At 43.6% G+C, this 16,410-nt stretch overlaps 1 protein-coding gene across 1 annotated transcript; it reads left to right on the plus strand.

Annotated features, from left to right (window-relative positions):
• The first annotated feature begins 637 nt into the window (after positions 1 to 637).
• Positions 638 to 15,619, plus strand: LOC144513613 (uncharacterized). Its single transcript, XM_078244757.1, has 3 exons — positions 638 to 733; positions 4,496 to 4,738; positions 12,321 to 15,619. The coding sequence occupies exons 2-3, from the start codon at positions 4,556 to 4,558 to the stop codon at positions 13,437 to 13,439; spliced, it is 1,302 nt and encodes a 433-aa protein (XP_078100883.1). The 5' UTR covers positions 638 to 733; positions 4,496 to 4,555; the 3' UTR covers positions 13,440 to 15,619.
• Positions 15,620 to 16,410: the final 791 nt, after the last annotated feature.

The following is a 16,410-nucleotide window of genomic DNA, read 5'->3' on the forward strand; positions in this document are numbered from 1 at the left end:
ACGCACTTTTAGCGTGTATAGAGCCAGCATATCTCCACCAGACTCCATGTAAATAATCAGGACTTTTAGCGTGTATAGAGCCAGCATATCTCCACCAGACTCCATGTAAATAATCAGGACTTTTAGCGTGTATAGAGCCAGCATATCTCCACCAGACTCCATGTAAATAATCAGGACTTTTAGCGTGTATAGAGCCAGCATATCTCCACCAGACTCCATGTAAATAATCAGGACTTTTAGCGTGTATAGAGCCAGCATATCTCCACATGTAAATGGGTGAATTAAGGGTTTATTTCAACCAAACCAGAGTGGTGATTGTTGGAACAGTGGAAAGATGAACCAAGACGGCTTTTGGTAGTTTTAATTTAGTTTTTTTAGTTTCTGTCCACTTTGAATGAAGAATGTATAGTGTGTGTATATATATATATAATAAACTGTATGTATATATATATATATATATATATATATATATATATATATATATATATATATATATATATATATATATATATATATATAATAAACTGTATGTGTTGTTCCCCTCTTGACCTCCAAGCGGCGCCGTTCTTTCATTTTAAACTTTTAATCTGAAAACCCGTGAGTTGGAGGAAACCGGAAGTCCCATTGTTCCCTTGTGATCTCTGGCGGGAGAATAGCTGTGTAGTCTGTTAGCTGCTGATCTTATTGGACCGTTTTAGGAGACAGAGCTCGAGGTAAAGACACACACACTCAGGTAAACCCTCTAATGACTGCTCTTTATCACGGCGATCAAAGCGAGGAGAAGGCTGAGCTGCGCATGCGTCGCCAGTGAACGATTTCAGGTGTCTGTCTGTCTGTCTGTCGCTGTCCTCAACATGGCTGATGGAAACAGGCAGACTGCTGCTTGGAGCTTCCTCTACCACATTTACTGGTTTACTAACACCTTTTTAAAGGGTGTGTGTGTTCTAGTAGACTCTCTGTGGGCTGATGATTAATTTCTACATCTGTGATTAAGAGACTCCACAGTGACAGTGGCTTTGATCATGAGCTGACCACCCTGGTGGAGTCATGTTAGCTTGTAGGAGTCATGTTAGCTTGTAGGAGTCATGTTAGCTTGTAGGAGTCATGTTAGCTTGTAGGAGTCATGTTAGCTTGTAGGAGTCATGTTGGCTTGTAGGAGTCATGTTAGCTTGTAGGAGTCATGTTAGCTTGTAGGAGTCATGTCATGTTAGCTTGTAGGAGTCATGTTAGCTTGTAGGAGTCATGTCATGTTAGCTTCTAGGAGTCATGTCATGTTAGCTTCTAGGAGTCATGTCATGTTAGCTTCTAGGAGTCATGGTAGCTTCTAGGAGTCATGTTAGCTTGTAGGAGTCATGTTAGCTTGTAGGAGTCATGTTAGCTTGTAGGAGTCATGTTAGCTTGTAGGAGTCATGTTAGCTTCTAGGAGTCATGTTGGCTTGTAGTCATGTTAGCTTCTAGGAGTCATGTTATGTTAGCTTGTAGGAGTCATGGTAGCTTCTAGGAGTCATGTTGGCTTGTAGGAGTCATGTTAGCTTGTAGTTGTCATGTTAGCTTGTAGGAGTCATGGTATGTTATCTTCTAGGAGTCATGTTAGCTTGTAGGAGTCATGGTATGTTAGCTTGTAGGAGTCATGTTAGCTTGTAGGAGTTATGTTAGCTTGTAGGAGTCATGTTAGCTTGTAGGAGTCATGTTAGCTTGTAGGAGTCATGTTGGCTTGTAGGAGTCATGGTATGTTAGCTTCTAGGAGTTATGTTAGCTTGTAGGAGTCATGTTAGCTTGTAGGAGTCATGTTAGCTTGTAGGAGTCATGTTAGCTTGTAGGAGTCATGTTAGCTTGTAGGAGTCATGTTAGCTTGTAGGAGTCATGTTAGCTTGTAGGAGTCATGTTAGCTTGTAGGAGTCATGTTATGTTAGCTTGTAGGAGTCATGTTATGTTAGCTTGTAGGAGTCATGTTAGCTTGTAGGAGTCATGTTATGTTAGCTTGTAGGAGTCATGTTATGTTAGCTTGTAGGAGTCATGTTATGTTAGCTTGTAGGAATGTTATGTTAGCTTGTAGGAGGAATGTTATGTTAGCTTGTAGGAATGTTATGTTAGCTTGTAGGAGTCATGTTATGTTAGCTTCTAGGAGTCATGTTAGCTTCTAGGAGTCATGTCATGGTAGCTTGTAGGAGTCATGTCATGTAACTGCTGAAGGAGTTACACTCTCCCTGTGCCTGAAGGGCTGTCACCTTGACTCCTATTTTATAATTCCCACGTTTTCTTTGCATGGCTTTACATTCACGCTACACAATAATTAATCAGAGACGACAGGTTCAGGTAACTGGATCTTCATAAGAGTTGTACAACACAGATCAGGTCTCTAGGCAGAGACAACTCATGCCAGGGTAGCACAGCTTCCTGTTCTTATCCACATTTCCTGTTTTTCTAGCCAACTGTCTGGTACGTTATTAGTCCTGCACGATTCGGTGAAAAATATGAATTCTTATATTTGAGCTTAGCATTAATATCACGATTCTTTCCTCACGAAGTGTAATGTTTGTTGCTCACATGAACCGTAACGAACATATTGGCAGTACCAAACTGATTTATTTTGGCAAATATAGCACATGGAGCATCACCACAAGCCTGTAACACAGAGGCTTCAATGAATACAGGAAATAAAGCACATACTGGCCATTACTTATTTGTACCTCGCCCAGAGTACTTTGAACCACTTCCTCAATGACTGCATGCAACAGTACATTATACTCCTGAGACTACTGCTCAGTGTACTCCTGAGACTACTGCTCAATGTACTCCTGAGACTACTGCTCAATGTACTCCTGAGACTACTGCTCAGTGTACTCTTGAGACTACTGCTCAATGTGCTCAGTGTACTCTTGAGACTACTGCTCAATGTACTCCTGAGACTACTGCTCAATGTGCTCAATGTACTCCTGAGACTACTGCTCAGTGTACTCCTGAGACTACTGCTCAGTGTACTCCTGAGACTACTGCTCAGTGTACTCCTGAGACTACTGCTCAGTGTACTCCTGAGACTACTGCTCAGTGTACTCCTGAGACTACTGCTCAGTGTACTCTTGAGACTACTGCTCAATGTACTCCTGAGACTACTGCTCAATGTACTCCTGAGACTACTGCTCAGTGTACTCCTGAGACTTGTAAGTCTTAACTATCTTAATATTCTACACTGCTGATGACGATTTGCCTGATTTTTCCGCTCTATAGTAAATCAATCAATCAATCAATAAACATGTATTAATACAGCACTTTACAGCAACCAGCAGGTATCCAAAGTGCTTAACATCAGAAACCAAGAGTAAAAACACACATCATACAATAGAAAGAATGAAAATAGAAAACAGTAAAATCAGGAAGGTTAGTGAACTTGTCACAGCACTGCTACGTATTACAAGCCAGACAAACACACGTTTTGAGTTTAGACCTAAAAACATCTGCATCTGTAATCGTGTGACTATCAGGGTGACTTGTTCCAGAGTCTCAGGGCAGCAACTGCAAAAGCCTGACCCCCCCCCCGTTTATACGTAGACCTTGGCACTTCTAAAACTCGCTGATTTGAAGAACACAATGACGGGTTGTGTTCCCGCAACGTTACAATTTCAGACAAATACTCCGTGACCATTTAAATAAGAGCAGTTACATGACAAAATAACAGGAGTCTTTTGTTAGAAAAGTGATGCTTATGTGTTAAACTGTTGCATGAAACTGTTATTCTACTATATCTGTGCTAGGGCTGCACAATTAATCACAATTTATCAAAATCGCAATATGGACTAGAGCAATATCCAAATCACAGAGAGGCGCAATATTTGTTAAAGGCAAAATATGTGTCTAACCATTCAGAATGAAGTATTGACGTACTGCAGAGACGTCCCGGCCTACAAATCCTCTCCTACAGACTACAGAAAACGTCCTTGTTTGGTACAGATCCTCGCAGAAATCTCACTACAGTTATTATTTTTTATTTGTTTTTTATTTTTCAATGAAAACGATCATTCCCTCCAACATCGTGAGTCATATCACAATCACAATATCAGTCAAAATAATCACAGTTAGACATTTTCCTCATATCATGCAGCCCTAGTCTGTGCAGAACAGATAAAGGACTGAGTGATCTCGGAGGGCGAAGTGTATGATGTGTGGGAGATGATGGGAGAAGACCAAGACTAACACAGATAAGAATATGTTTGCTGCCTTTGTGTTTTATGTAACCATGGGTGTTTACTGCTTTTAAAAATCAGCTGCTGAGGGGGATCGGCAGTCGGTGTCTGTACTCATGAGGTGCATGTACAGTAATAGATTCCTTGCTGCAAGTAAACTAGCTTTTGAAGGAGACTCCAGGGACTCTGTCAAGTCTTTGATAGTCATCCTAACGGCTTCTGTTGTTGTTGTTGTAGTTGTGTGTGGATGTGAGGAGAACGAGAGGAGACAGCAGCTCCTGAATATCTCTGCTGCTTTGATTTGTACTGAACAGAATCCAGACTGAGTCCAGCAGCCCCAGTTGAGATCGGCTGGATTTCAGGACCAGAGAGGAATGGAGGAGGACAACCAGAACCCGGAGCAGCGGAGCAACAAGGTCCCCAGAAGACAAGCAGCAGACTGGGACTCTGATACCAACGAGGTCCCCAGAAGACAAGCAGCAGACTGGGACTCTGATACCAACGAGGTCCCCAGGAGACCAGCAGCAGACTGGGACTCCGATAGCAGCCATGTTCAGGTCAGTGTTCAGGACACAACAACCTCTCAGAACAGTAGTGCCGAGATCAAGAAGGGGCTGATGGTCAGCCACTGTGGTACAGCGGTATATGCCGATCCCCTAGCACCACTGGCCGCCCACTACACCGACCTGTGCAGGTTGTGTTCCACCGGCACACCGTTTAATGGCAGGTGGACGTGGTAACGTTAGGCAACGCTCAGTGACAAACAGTTAGGTCATTATATACAGTTATGTTCAGGAAAAAAAGTGAATAATGCTTAAAATCCTTAGAATAGCTTTTATTTCCATAATATCAATACATTGGGAACACGGCACATTCAACTCCACATCAAAACATGACCAGAAGTGATCAGGTTTGTGTTCTACCTTTACAGAAAGTGAAGAAAAAGGAACATTACGCTCTTCAAAAAAATATTTTGATTTTTCTTTACAAACTCAGACATTTACTGTATGAACTGAAACATGTCTCGAGGCTTCACTTTGAATCACTGCACTAATATTTAGTTGCATAACCATTATTTCTGAGAACTGCTCCACATCTGTGTTGCATGGAGTCACCTGTGAACAGGTATTCCAGCCCAGGACCATTGAACTACATCCCACAATCCCTCTGCAGTACTGGGTTAGCCTCAGAAACAGCATTTCTGATGTCACCCCACACGTTCTCTATGGGGTTGAGGTCTGGGGATTGGGCTGGCCGCTCCATAACATCAATCTCTACTCTCTTACTGGTGTGTTTTGGGTCATTGTCTTGTTCAAAGACCCATTTCAAAGGCATTTCCTCTTCATCATAAGGCAACATGACCTCTTCAAGTATTCTGATGTATTGAAACTGATCCATGATCCCTGGTATGTGATAAACAGGCCCAACACCACAGTATGAGAAACATCCCATAACATGATGTTTGCACCACCATGCTTCACTGTCTTCACAGTACTGGGGCTTGACTTCAGTGCATGGGGGTCGTCGGACAAACTGTCTGCGGCCCGAGACCCAAAAAGAACAATGTTGATCTTATCAGTCCACAGACTGTTGCCCCATTTCTCCTTTGGCCAGTCAATGTGTCCTTTGGCACATTTCAACCTATTCAGTACATGTCTTTTTTTTCAGCAGTGGGACTTTGCGGGGGCTTCTAGCTGATAGCTTAGCTTCACATAGCCTTCTTCTGATCCTAACAGTACTCTCAGGTAACTGTAAGTCTTCTTTGGTTTTCCTGGAGCTGATCATTGGTTGAGCCTTTGCCATTTTGGCTATTCTTCGATCCATTCGAATGGTAGTTGACCGTGTTTTCCCACGTCGTTCAGGCTTTGGATGCCATTTCAAGGCATCTGAAATCATTTGGGCTGAGCAGCCTATACTTTCCTGCACTTCTTTATATGTTTCCCCCTCTCCAATCAACTTTTTAATCAACGTCCGCTGTTCCTCAGAGCAATGTCTGGAACGACCCATTTTGCTGAGTATTTCAGTGTGAAATACACTATAACCAGCATGCACAACATTTACTTCCTTCCTTCCTTAAATATGGGCCATAACTGACACCTGTTTCTCAACTCACTAACTGAACACAACACTGCTATTATTTTGAACATGCCCCTCTCAATTACAGACTCAGTTACCCAGAATGAGCAGCATCATGTCATGACTGGTGGCTCTGTTGGTTTTCTAGGACTCTACAACACTACTAGGACATTATTTGCCATGTAGAAATATCACTTCTACCAAAAAAATTGATTAATGAGGTTAGTGATGTTAGACTGCTATTATTTTGAACACAACTTTATATTCTTAGCCTGACAAGCCAGCCCCACATCCAGATGTTGGGTCTGGGTCTGACCCACATCCAGATGTTGGTCTGGGTCTGACCCACATCCAGATGTTGGGTCTGGGTCTGACCCACATCCAGATGTTGGTCTGGGTCTGACCCACATCCAGATGTTGGTCTGGGTCTGACCCACATCCAGATGTTGGGTCTGGGTCTGACCCACATCCAGATGTTGGTCTGGGTCTGACCCACATCCAGATGTTGGTCTGGGAGCTCCCCATTGGCTGGGCTCAATCTGAGGGGCGGGATAAACGGTTGTCTTTCAGATTCCCTCTGCACCAATAGGACAGCTCTCCAACCAATCAGAGCAGAGCTAGCTGATAGATTCCACTTTAAACTCAGAACACATGACTTCAAGAATGACTTCAGGGCCGTTCTTTGTTCTTTTCTCAAAGAAAAGCTGAACTCCAAGTCTTCCAGAGACGCTGTTCACCAGCAGCAGCAGCCATAAGCCCCGCCCACCGACTCTATAGGTGATGTGATTGGCCTGACCAGAGTTTGGTTTTTCCAGCTTGTAAGCCAACAGAGAGTTGCTAGACGCCCCTGCTGCAGATTACATCTGCTTCCTCTAGAGAGGTCTAGATTTCTAGACTAATATATTCTTGCAGATGTACCCAAAGTATTAGAGTTAACATGAGCTCACATGGCTATTGTTGGCTTCACTACCATAGTGGCTTATGCCACAAACACGTTAACGTTAACGTAATTCATTTAAAGTGGCCTCAAGGTGAATAATTAATAACGTTAACATTACGTACGTGTGCATGGTTTATGTTCTACAATGTAGAGATTTATGATGGAATATGTGATCACGTTCTAATAAACATGCCAAGAGTAATTTTATTTTTTGTTTTATGGTGTAAAGTACAGTTTAGTTTGCTCTAAGGTTGTTAGCTTTAAATCTCATGTAAAATGTTAGCTATACTGTCAGCTATAGCGCTGATATTAATTCAGGCTAGGGTACATTGATAATGATATATAAAATGACTTGGTTAACGTTACTTTCCTTTCAAAAGCATCACTCATATCCCAGCATTCTGTTATTGATTAGTCAGACTGGCTATGGTGGAGGTATTGACATCAACATATATGTATAACTATACAGTCTATGGTGGCGGTGTAGGCTGAAGTTTAAAGTGGCCTGGTGCTGGTTTGGGCCTGGCCCCAGTGGCCAGGGTTGATCTGACTCCAAAAGATCACCTCTCAGATTGCACCTTTTAAGTTTGTGGTGGTTGAATGGTTGACCAAAAAAAGAAGTCAGAAGTCCTCTAGTTGAAGTCAATCATCTTTAGTGACAATATTGCAAGTTATTACAGCATATGGATCAGATTTCCTTCAAGACTAATCTCTCTCCTCCTACCAAACAGACCCCGGACATCTGACTCAAAAACCTCACGTTTTATTCATATTCTGCCCATCCCCGTTGGTTCCGTTATCTTCTGGATGTTGTCCAGGCCTCCTAGTTCCTTATGTTATCATCAAAGCAAGGTCGCGCAAAATACCTTCGCTCTCCCATTCCCAGGCCCGAGAAGACAGTGTGTTACTAATTGGCATTTTAATGATCCTATTCTGTTTATCAAATGTAGATACTGGTAAAGAATGTTTTATGACTGTCCAAGTGCAGTCTTAACTTTCTGCAGACCCAGGAACGATGAGAGCCAAGGCCACCCTATGACCTGATCTTACCTCCGAGTTATTGCAAAATACATTTTACACAGTTCTTTATTCTCTGCTCCTCCTCGTCTGAGAGTCTTTTAATCAGCCAAATTATGTCCGGTCAGATGGTCCTTTCGCAGATACTCAGGAACAACAACTCCCTTTAAGTGATCTAAGTTATCAAATAGATGATATTTCTCACGGACCAGAGGAACGGAGAAGAAAGGTAAATTTGAGGCCTCTATACAAAATATAATCCTACAAGGCATAAAAATATATGTATAACAAGAACTGCAAGCAGTTATGACGGGGCCCAAGCCACCGATGCCCGTCGCCCCCCGTCGCCCCCCGTCGCCCCGGGGAGCGTGCGAAAGCGGAACCCAAAGCCTGGCGGCGGGGAGGCAAACGTCCGTAAATATCGAGAGGTGCGAGCCGCGACGTTTGGGGTACATTTCCGTTGCAAATGTAGTGGTTACCAGTTCATCTCCATGCATACACAGACCACCTTTACACTTCTCTACGATAGACAAACTTCTTCTGAACCACAGTGGCTGACAAAAAAAGGCCTATTAACTGGATTATATTCTTAGCCTGACAAGCCAGCCCCACATCCAGATGTCGGATCTGGGTCTGACCCACATCCAGATGTTGGGTCTGGGTCTGACCCACATCCAGGTGTTGGTCTGGGAACTCCCCATTGGCTGGACTCAGCAGGGGACAGCAGAGAGAAATGAGAGAGTGGTGGAGGCAGGTGTGGTGGTTGAAAGGCCTATTAACTGGATTATATTCTTAGCCTGACAAGCCAGCCCCACATCCAGATGTCGGATCTGGGTCTGACCCACATCCAGATGTTGGGTCTGGGTCTGACCCACATCCAGATGTTGGTCTGGGAACTCCCCATTGGCTGGACTCAGCAGGGGACAGCAGAGAGAAATGAGAGAGTGGTGGAGGGGGGGAGGCAGGTGTGGTGGTTGAAAGGCCTATTAACTGGATAATAAAGCCGTAAAGTAGGCTTTCAACTCAGGACAGCGCCACTTCTCACAAATACGGATTGGATTGGAGTTGAGAAGTTGAACTGACACGTAACCGCGATCAGCTTCGTGGGAAATGAAGAATCAATGCCTCCGACATAACCAATCACACTACGACAGATGCTCCATCAGCTGTTTTTAATTGCACGGTATCGGCGCCTATGATGGTGTTGATTTTGGATTGAAAAAGTGAGAGAAAAGAGTTGAATACGTCCACTGTGAAGGTTGTAGAAACTTTGTCAGGTGGTTAAGAAGATTGTTTATTAATCGGCTACATTTAGCTAGTGCACACACACGTATTTCAGCTAACGCGTGCTAGCATTAGCGCTTGGTGGACTGTATGTCGTTTTTATATATTTTAACTGTAACCAGTAGAACCACGGTGAAAAGTTTCGTGTATATGGTTTAAATGACAAAACACATTTGGGTTGAGTTGAATGCTGCCTCACTGTCTGTAACGGTAGGCGTGGCTTGGGAGTGGAGTCTAAAGCAGCGAAGAAAAGTGCATTCTGGGATTTGGTGTCTTTCATCCATATGAGCCAAAGACACATTTTCTGGCTTATCTCGGCCTAGAAGGCACCAGTTTCTATAATTTCTTTTCTCATTTCTACTACATAAGTGACCCAATTTAAAGATATGTTTGTCTTTCCAACGGTGAAATATCCCTAAGCACAACAATCGTCTGCTTCCAAAGCCCGGGAAGGCCAAGGGTTAGGCCTAACCCTAAAGTACTTGGCAGTTACTGTACTTACAGTTCAGAAGACTGCAAAAGCCAGTGTCTGTTCAGTCCAGTTTGTTCTGGCTCCATATTCACATTTGACCTTTTTCAATAGGCTTTGCCCATTTAAGGCCTACTACTGTACGTTAAAGTTTTGAACTGTTGTACAATGTTCACAGAATACAGTGACTTGGTCTCAAGTGAGTTAGATGTTTATTGAAAATACTTGGTTGCTTATTCATAGTGTGAATTCAGGACACACTTGTATCCTTTTTAAAAATTAATTTTTCTTTTGTGTTTCTTCTGGAAATCTGACACAGGTAAAGGTGCTCAATATCAGTGATTTCTGAAAATAAATCACAAAAGTAAAAAAGAATGCGTTTTGGAAAATAGTTCTTTATTTGATTATCATAAAAATGTGTTTTCTATACAGAGATATCGACATCGGTAAATATCGGTATCGGCCATAACAGCAATATTAATATCGGTTATCAGTATCGGTCACAATTTTCACATCGGTGCATCACTAAAAGTTATTAAAAGAAAATCTTTTCGTCAAAGGTAACTACAGTAGCTAGGTAAGGACTACTAGCCAGTCAGAAGCAGAGTATGAGGGCCCTGACAGTACCTAGGTAAGGACTACTAGCCAGTCAGAAGCAGAGTATGAGGGCCCTGACAGTACCTAGGTAAGGACTACTGGCCAGTCAGAAGCAGAGTATGAGGCGTGCCTGACAGTACCTAGGTAAGGACTACTAGCCAGTCAGAAGCAGAGTATGAGGCGTGCCCTGACAGTACCTAGGTAAGGACTACTAGCCAGTCAGAAGCAGAGTATGAGGGCGTGCCCTGACAGTACCTAGGTAAGGACTACTAGCCAGTCAGAAGCAGAGTATGAGGGCGTGCCCTGACAGTACCTAGGTAAGGACTACTAGCCAGTCAGAAGCAGAGTATGAGGGCCCTGACAGTACCTAGGTAAGGACTACTAGCCAGTCAGAAGCAGAGTATGAGGGCCCTGACAGTACCTAGGTAAGGACTACTAGCCAGTCAGAAGCAGAGTATGAGGGTGTGCCCTGACAGTACCTAGGTAAGGACTACTAGCCAGTCAGAAGCAGAGTATGAGGGCGTGCCCTGACAGTACCTAGGTAAGGACTACTAGCCAGTCAGAAGCAGAGTATGAGGGCGTGCCCTGACAGTACCTAGGTAAGGACTACTAGCCAGTCAGAAGCAGAGTATGAGCGTGCCCTGACAGTACCTAGGTGGGACTACTAGCCAGTCAGAAGCAGAGTATGAGGGCGTGCCCTGACAGTACCTAGGTAAGGACTACTAGCCAGTCAGAAGCAGAGTATGAGGGCGTGCCCTGACAGTACCTAGGTAAGGACTACTAGCCAGTCAGAAGCAGAGTATGAGGGTCCCCTGACAGTACCTAGGTAAGGACTACTAGCCAGTCAGAAGCAGAGTATGAGGGCGTGCCCTGACAGTACCTAGGTAAGGACTACTAGCCAGTCAGAAGCAGAGTATGAGGGCGTGCCCTGACAGTACCTAGGTAAGGACTACTAGCCAGTCAGAAGCAGAGTATGAGGGCGTGCCTGACAGTACCTAGGTAAGGACTACTAGCCAGTCAGAAGCAGAGTATGAGGGCGTGCCCTGACAGTACCTAGGTAAGGACTACTAGCCAGTCAGAAAGCAGAGTATGAGGGCGTGCCCTGACAGTACCTAGGTAAGGACTACTAGCCAGTCAGAAGCAGAGTATGAGGGCGTGCCCTGACAGTACCTAGGTAAGGACTACTAGCCAGTCAGAAGCAGAGTATGAGGGCGTGCCCTGACAGTACCTAGGTAAGGACTACTAGCCAGTCAGAAGCAGAGTATGAGGGCGTGCCCTGACAGTACCTAGGTAAGGACTACTAGCCAGTCAGAAGCAGAGTATGAGGGCCCTGACAGTAGCTAGGTAAGGACTACTAGCCAGTCAGAAGCAGAGTATGAGGGCGTGCCCTGACAGTACCTAGGTAAGGACTACTAGCCAGTCAGAAGCAGAGTATGAGGGCGTGCCCTGACAGTACCTAGGTAAGGACTACTAGCCAATCAGAAGCAGAGTATGAGGGCGTGCCATGCTAGCAGCTAGGTGAGCATTATAACGTGTGTTCCAAAGTGACCACGTTTGTCTCTGAAGTGAAGGCTGGACTACAATAGAGCTGTTTGGAACAGTTTGTGAACACTGTTAACTTGTCTGCATCCGGCACATATATTCCTTCATTTTGTCATAAATTATTGTATGATGAGTTAAAATTGTGAGAGCAAGTCCAGGGTTTAAAGACGTTTGCTCACTAACTCTCTCTCTATCTGTCTGTCTGTTGTTATAGAAACGGAGAGGAAGAAAGGGACCCAAACGTCACTGCTGTCTACACTGTGACAAATCCTTCACAACATCAAAATATTTAAAGATTCATCAGAGAGTTCATACTGGAGACAAGCCTTACAGCTGTGATCAATGTGGGGCAGCTTTCACACTACAGAGTACCCTAAAAAGACATCAACGCATTCACACTGGAGACAAACCTTACAGCTGTGATCAATGTGGGGCAGCTTTCATACAACAGAGTCACCTAAAAAGACATCAACGCATTCACATTGGAGACAAACCTTACAGCTGTGATCAATGTGGGGCAGCTTTCACACAACAGAATAGCCTAAAAAACCATCAACGCATTCACACTGGAGACAAACCTTACAGCTGTGATCAATGTGGGGCAGCTTTCACACAACAGAGTAACCTAAAAAACCATCAACGCATTCACACTGGAGACAAACCTTACTGTTGTGATCAATGTGGGGCAGCTTTCGCAAGACAGAGTCACCTAAAAAACCATCAACGCATTCACGCTGGAGACAAACCTTACAGTTGTGATCAATGTGGGGCAGCTTTCACACTACAGAGTACCCTAAAAAACCATCAACGCATTCACACTGGAGATAAACCTTACAGTTGTGATCAATGTGGGGCAGCTTTCGCACTACAGAGTACCCTAAAAAACCATCAACGCATTCACACTGGAGAGAAACCTTACAGCTGTGATGAATGTGGGGCAACTTTCATACAACAGGGTACCCTAAACAGACATCAACGCATTCACACTGGACATAAACCTTACAGCTGTGATCAATGTGGTAAAACCTTTATTTGTAGTGGTGAACTAGAAATCCACCGACGTGTTCACACTGGAGAGAAGCCGTACTGGTGTGAACAATGTGGTAAAATGTTTTCTCAGCGTACTCACCTTAAATCTCACCAGCGCCTTCACACTGGAGAGAAGCCGTACTGGTGTGATCAATGTGGGAAAACCTTTTCTCAGAGTGCTACCCTTAAATATCACCAGCACCTTCACACTGGAGAGAAGCCGTACAGCTGTGATCAATGTGGGAAGACGTTTTCTCACAGTACTAACCTTAAAAAACACCAGCGCATCCACACCGCCTCGTAGTGAAGATGTTTGAGAGCCAAGCTGTTTCCTGCTGCCTCCTCCTCATGCCCTGATAGCTGTGTTGTTATATTCTGATCTTCTCTCCACATTGAAGGCTGACCAGCAGTAACTTTATCTTCTGAACAGCATGCATGTTATCCTGGCTACCACTACATGTTACGCTCCCTCCCTTTGAAGGGCTTTATTCCACTCAAAATTAGCTTTTATTCCTGCAATAAAATATTTTGAGTTTGGGGTTCAACTGCTAGCACTGTTTAACTAATGCTGCAACGAAGGAGTATTTGTTCTTAATTAAAGAAATCCCATTACTGTTTACTAAGGTAATGTCAAGTTGCTGAAATATTTAGTCTTTTGTCCAAATCTTCATAACAGAGAAGCTTTAATCGTGTCTGCTGCTGCTTAAAGGGGTGATAGAATGACTATATAGGGTATTTCCCACTGTTCCTGAAGGTCTCCTAATAGGGTATGTAACATTGGTTGGGCTGAAAATTGCCTGAATGCTATTTCATTAGGCCCTTAACTACCCTGTGAATCTGGCTCTATTGGGAACAAGAGCTTTTCTTCCAAATATGGTCTGCTCATGAATATTTAGATGAGCTGCGTGCTGATTGGTTTGAGCGAACCCCATAGAAACACATTGGAGACGAGACAGCAGGTCTCATATTTCAGACACTGCAAAGTTATACATTGTTTGTCTGCTATTTCGTTATTAAATTCACTTCTGAGACTTTTTTTTTAAGCGAGAAATCAACGATATAATGGGCCGTTTTATGAAAATGTATGGCTAATTGCAAATTTGGTAAGACGACCCTAACCCTCCACCCAATCTGACGAGAAAGAGGCAACCTCCACACCCAGTGAAAGTCACCGTTTCCTTGAGTACTGGAGTACTGGAGTACTCGGGGCTTCACGGAGCTCCGTGGAGCTGGCTGGCTGCCGGCTGCCGGCGTAACAGGTGTATTTACAGTTAGAATGTCGTCACGCCACTTATATAACATCTACCCCAAGGTCTTAGAAAGCTAACTATGGTGTCCGGTTTCAATTGAATGCATTTTTTGTGACTTTCCGAGGTCTAAGAGGAGGCTAGCTAGCTCTCATAGATAGAGCCCGCGGCTGGATGGAGCTCTATCAATGAGACTCGCGGACAAGAGGCCTTTATTTCCCCGATCGTTTGTTTAAATAACTCAACACACACATCCATGAGAAGATTAACTGGACCCTGTGGTGAGAGATTGCTGGCGTAACGAGCTCGCTGACCGCGCTCTCACACACACATGACCATTTAGCAGGAAGGGGGCGTTTGGTAGTCCAAATCCGGCGCAAAATGACCGTAGGGGTTAATAACGTGTACCGAGTCGACCGTTCTCTGGGACATGTTTTCACGTTAATCCACTGTGACCAGTTTTAGTGCTAACTGCTAATTAGCTTATAACGCTACTCGTCGGGGTAGAAGGTAAAGTAAAAATAAAGCTGTTTAGCACTCGGTGCCTCAGACTGAGGGAGCCGGGGGCTTCTGCAGCTCATGTTGAAGGAAGACGCTGTACGACAGCAGCGGTAAGACTGCTAGTCACAAAGCTCCGGTCCGTGCCCTCTGTAGTACCAGAACGTTACCGCCAACGGCCGCTGGCGCTGACCGACCGTGATACTAACCATACGTGTGCACGTTCACAGAGGAACGGGGTTTGTAGCAACGATGGCCGCTGGGTGAAAGCTGCCCGTCTGCTGTCTGTTATCAGCACGGCGGGTAAACATCACGGCCTTGTCCCAGAGTCCAGACGTCTACATATATGAAAAGATAAACAATGCAGCGTTTGGAATAAATGTAAATAAAGCAGCTGATATCAACATGGACAACGTCATGAATGAACTAATTCACTGTTTGGATGAAGACCAAAGTAGTAACGTGTAGTTTTCTCAATGATTGATTGTAGGATTATGATTTTATTGCAATATGTAAATCCTCATTGACTCTTAATGTAACATATGGTTGGAAGAAGTCAAAACTGATCCAAAATGTTAGTTTTTAAAGATGAGTTTTATTATTGTGTAATGTTAGGACTGTTTTGACAGTCAAATGTGTGATATATTGAAGTATTACACTGTGAACTCATGTATAATCATTTTGTTTTATTAATTTGCTGTGTCCTCTTCTTAATAAACTGAATAGAGTTGAACTTTCACGTTAAGTTTCTTATTATTTTACAGGCGTATTCTGCTTTATGACACTCTTATGACTCCATATCCTTCAGTTTATCACCAACATTCAACATCAGCACACATCTGGAGATACATGGTTTTCATTGGACAGGAAGAGGAAGAGGAAGTAGAAGATGAGAATGCTGAAAAGCTAAATCTCTGAAGTTACACTTGATTGCTGGCTTTAATGTGTAAGAAGACGATGATGTTGAAAAGTTGGAAATGGTTCCCGTCAACCACGCTGTTCCCATGTTTTTGTTGTTGTTTGTCACTTTGTTTTTTGACGTTTTTGTTGATTTTTTTTGGTTTTCTCTCCACATTTTTGAAGCTTTTCCAATATTTTGGTCACTTTGTTCAACGTTCTTGTATCAGTTCTTCATTTAGATGCTATAAAATTGAAGAAAACACCCAAATTCAATGAAAGTATGAGCTGATTATTTATTTTCCCTGTGAAGAGTAACGGAACCATCCACGTTATTTATTCATTTCTTTGGACAGTGTGGTTGAAAGAAACCCAAATATCTGATCTAGAAACCTTCTGTGAATGGTCAGCTTTGACCTGGAGACATCAGGAGGGAACTTTACATTTCATTACACCAACAATATATGATGCAAAAGTGGAATATTGGAGGTTTTCTGAGAAGCTGAACTGCTTCAATGTGGAAGAAGAAGGTTGTAGGAAAATGTGCAGCAGTGGAAACGATCCTACGTACTCTGACTGTAGGGAGACATGATTAGACAGACAGGCAGACAGACAGGTAGACAGACAGGTCTC

Source organism: Sander vitreus, unplaced genomic scaffold (assembly GCF_031162955.1).
Source record: "Sander vitreus isolate 19-12246 unplaced genomic scaffold, sanVit1 ctg297_0, whole genome shotgun sequence".
NCBI classification, from domain to species: Eukaryota; Metazoa; Chordata; class Actinopteri; order Perciformes; family Percidae; genus Sander; species Sander vitreus.

What these genes read in the sequence shown, in the direction of transcription:
- LOC144513613 (XM_078244757.1), top strand. Translation starts at nt 4,556, where the DNA reads ATGGAGGAGGACAACCAGAACCCGGAGCAGCGGAGCAACAAGGTCCCC. An exon ending in CCGATAGCAGCCATGTTCAG is followed by an intron (nt 4,739 to 12,320) that starts GTCAGTGTTCAG and finishes CTGTTGTTATAG; the next exon opens with AAACGGAGAGGAAGAAAGGG.